Here is a 3,853-nt window from a genome sequence, read left to right as displayed (position 1 = left end):
TACTAGACTTCAAGGTGAACAAGACGTGGCCGAAAACTTGTGCCCCAAGAAATATCACAAAAGATTTTAGACAGTTGCTTTATCACTCCAACATCACGCGCCTGCCCTCATGTTGAGTGTTTTCTGGCGGTATGAATAGAAATTTTCAGATAGGCTGGGCCAATTCTGAATTTTATAAGGCTATTTTTAAAAATATTTTTTAAAAGAGGAGCTTGGTCTGAATAGGTTGAGCCCGTTTGGTTAATAAATTAAAATTATAAGATTATAATTAATTTTTATTTATGTATATTTTTTATGAGAAAAAATATTGTAACGAATCATGAATCATGATTCGAATCAGATAACGAATCTTAAAATTATAAGATTATAATTAATTTTTATTTATGTATATTTTTTATGAAAAAAAATATTGTAACGAATCATGAATCATGATTCGAATCAGATAACGAATATTCCAACCAAACGAGCTAGATACTATTTAACTTGACTCAACTTTGTAGCTCTATTTACCTTCTTGACATATAAGAACAAAAAACATGCTTTGTGTAGCTGCAAATATATGACTTGTTCATTTATATTTTTTGAGTTAGAGTAATTTGAGTTTAGATATTGATTTGAGTTAAGGTGTATTTTAATATAGTTTGAGTTGTGATTTTAATTTGAATTTGTATTTAGATGTGCACATTTTGAATTGAGAATCTATTTGAGTATGTATTTGAGTGGGTCAAAATTTAAATTTGTACTTGAATAGTATTTTAATAAAAACTCAATAGTGATGAAAAATTTTAATAAGGTATATAGTTGGGGTTTTATTCGTCTATTCACTGTGAACGCAGAGAAAAAAATTATCTCAATCGGAATTAAAACGAAAAAGTTATAGCGTTTTTAAAAATATAAAAAATACTGTTAATTAACTTGAATTTGAGTTTAAGAACTTGAATTGAAGGAGAAACTTGAGTTAATGGTGGAACTTGAACTTAGATTTTAGTCTCAAACTCAAATTAAAACTCAAGTTAAAATTGAAGTTCAAACTCAAATTTTATAAAAAAAATATGAACTTAAATAAAATTATAATTTGAGTTTAAATTTTTTTTGAGCTTGAGTGTAAACAAACAAGTCCTTAATATTTCTATTTCACAACCTTGAAATTGAGATGATGACAAGATTGACAAAGGCATCGCAATGCAGGTTTTCTTTGGTTTTAAAAAAATGTTGTGTGATTATTACGGTCTGTTTATTTCGCTGATTCAAGTTTAGAATTTGAGTTTTATTACAATAAAAAGTTCTCACAAATAATCACATCTAACTTTTTTGTTACATGTAAAAAACTCTCACATAAAATCATATCTCAACTCTAATTAAAAACTCGAATCAACGCACTAAACGAGCCTTACTTCAATGCTTCTACGACTTCTTTGTGGGATATTTTTACGTTAATAAAGCAAGTTTATTCGTCATTTACTTTTTTAATGAACGATCGAATATAATAGGCATCCCTGCAATGGAATTCCCCTTCTTTTTGGCTTTAATCGTTGACTCTTGTAAAGAAATTCTTTACCATTAACGCATTACGTACTCCTTCTGGCCTTCTTCGTAAATAAAGATTGACATTGTTCATTTTACCGATTTGAGTTTTGAGTTTTAAGTTTTTATAATTTAAATTTTTAAAAAATGTCACATCTAATTTTTTCTGAAAAGCTCTCAGAAAATGTTACATATCAGTTCGAATTGAAAACTCAAATCCGCGAAGTAAACGAGGCCATCTAAGCGAAATAAAGATTAAAAACATCCATTATATTCCAATAAACTAGAAAAATAGAAGGTTTTACGTTTTAGCTTATGACTGGTTGAGTGGAAAAGGAAAATGAAGGAATGGAGTAAAAAATCGTTGAATTCTATGGCAGTGAATTCAATGGAGTCAGTTATAGTGATTTAGTTACGATAAAAAAATATACTAGATGTGCTCAATTAGGTGAAACTTTTAAATTAGATCATGCGACTTTAAATTCCCATAGTGTTTTCTATAGTAGCTCGAGGGCTTGGTGTTATATTTTAATCCTCTTAATTTTAAAAAGAAAAGTACTAAATATAAACAATTTAGACATCAGGGACTGTGGGATTAACCCAATATTTTAAGGTAGCACACGGTATTTTCTTTGACTATATTCTAGAATTTCCCAAACACCACAACACAATTACCTCATGACCGCATAAAAGAAAAAAAGAATTTCGTTCTCGCCCTTTGCTGCTGAATGCTTAGCACTATGAGAGGGTCTCATATTTGCTAGATCTTGCAATTTGGAGATTAAATCATTGTGTGTTTTAGAAATTGTGTGTTTTTTTTTTTTTTAAATAAGAAATTTGACATATAAATCATTCAGGAAAAAAAAAAATTGACCTAAATCACATTTATCTCTTTATTATGTATATAAGGATATAATCAATAAATTTATTTTTTCTCTCTCCTTTTCTATCAAGCAGCATGAATATTAAAATGCAAACTCTACTATTCCCTTTTATATTTCCCGGCCATGACATTTTGCAGCCTTCTTGAGGAAATTTTTTTTTTTTTTGAATGAATGAGGTAGTTATTATTTTGAAAGAAATATAATATAATATAAATTTTAAATAAATCATTTTCTCCGTTTAAATTGATAGTCCGTTTAGTTAGTTGATTTAAATTTTTAATTTAAGTTAAAATGTAATTTTATATGAGAATTTTTTATTATAGTAAAAAAATTAAATGTGTTTATTTATATGAGTTTTTTACTGTAATAAAACTCAAACTCGATAAAATGAACAGGTACGAGACTTCCCAACATTCCACGACGACTGAGGCGCACGCGTTTCGGATGCGACTCTTCATTGACAACCACTGACTCCCCCCTCCATAAAACTGCTTCATTCTCTCCCTTGCTTTCGCACTCTGCAAATCCATCACCATTACACTGCTCTCGCAAATCACTTCTCTCTTTCCATTTTCACACGCCAAAAATCTAACCTCCTCAATTTTTCTTCTTCTTCTTCTTCATCGCCATGTCGACTCAGGAAATGACGATTGATCTCGACTTCGACAACGTTCTCGCCCTCGTCACCAGCGATCCCGACATGGTCGACTCCTGGATCTCAGACATCGAGCGCATCCATCACCGCCGCCTCCACCGCCTGGTCGTCGGCCTCGACGTTGAATGGCGCCCTTCCTTCTCCCACCACCGCAACCCCATCGCCATCCTCCAGCTCTGCGTCGGCCGCCGCTGCCTCGTCTTCCAGATCCTCCACGCGCCCTACATCCCCCGCTCGCTCCACGACTTCCTCGGAGACGACAGCTACACCTTCGTCGGCGTCGGGATCCGCAAGGACATCGAGAAGCTTGAGGAGGAGCACGATCTGAGCGTCGAGAAATTCGCCGACGTCAGAATTCTGGCGGCGAACCACTACGGGAACGAGGGATTGAAGAGCGCCGGGATGAAACGACTGGCGGATGTCGTTCTGGACGTGGATATTGAGAAGCCGAGGGAGGTGACGATGAGCGCGTGGGACAATTGGAATTTGTCGTTTCAGCAGATACGGTACGCCGTCACTGACGCTTTTGTGTCGTTTGAGATGGGGAGGGTTTTGGAGGCATGGCAGTAGTACTGCGTACTGTTTGGATTTGGGGATTAATACTACTGCTGTTCCTGATTTAGGGCCTTTTTTTGTGAATGAAGTTGTTATTAGTAGAATATAGTATATAGTAATTCTGATATAGCGTTCTGTATGGTCTTTTGAATGGGAGATTTTCGTCGGAGGCATGGCAGTAGTATTACGTACTGATTGGGGGTTTAGGGCTTTTTGTGAATGAAATTGCTATCAG

General features: G+C 34.2%; 1 protein-coding gene across 1 annotated transcript; it reads left to right on the top strand.

Annotated features, from left to right (window-relative positions):
- The first annotated feature begins 3,036 nt into the window (after nt 1-3,036).
- On the top strand, nt 3,037-3,633 carry LOC21410487 (Werner Syndrome-like exonuclease). Its single transcript, XM_010112927.1, has one exon. The coding sequence runs from the start codon at nt 3,037-3,039 to the stop codon at nt 3,631-3,633; it is 597 nt and encodes a 198-aa protein (XP_010111229.1).
- The last annotated feature ends 220 nt before the right edge of the window (nt 3,634-3,853 follow it).

The sequence above is a fragment of the Morus notabilis genome, unplaced genomic scaffold (genome assembly GCF_000414095.1).
Source record: "Morus notabilis unplaced genomic scaffold, ASM41409v2 Scaffold78, whole genome shotgun sequence".
NCBI classification, from domain to species: Eukaryota; Viridiplantae; Streptophyta; class Magnoliopsida; order Rosales; family Moraceae; genus Morus; species Morus notabilis.
Note: the sequence above shows the minus strand (reverse complement) of the source record. Positions and strands in the feature narration are given on the sequence as shown.

Bases quoted from the DNA above. Each gene is read 5' to 3' on its own strand.
- LOC21410487 (XM_010112927.1), top strand. From the start codon at position 3,037: ATGTCGACTCAGGAAATGACGATTGATCTCGACTTCGACAACGTTCTC.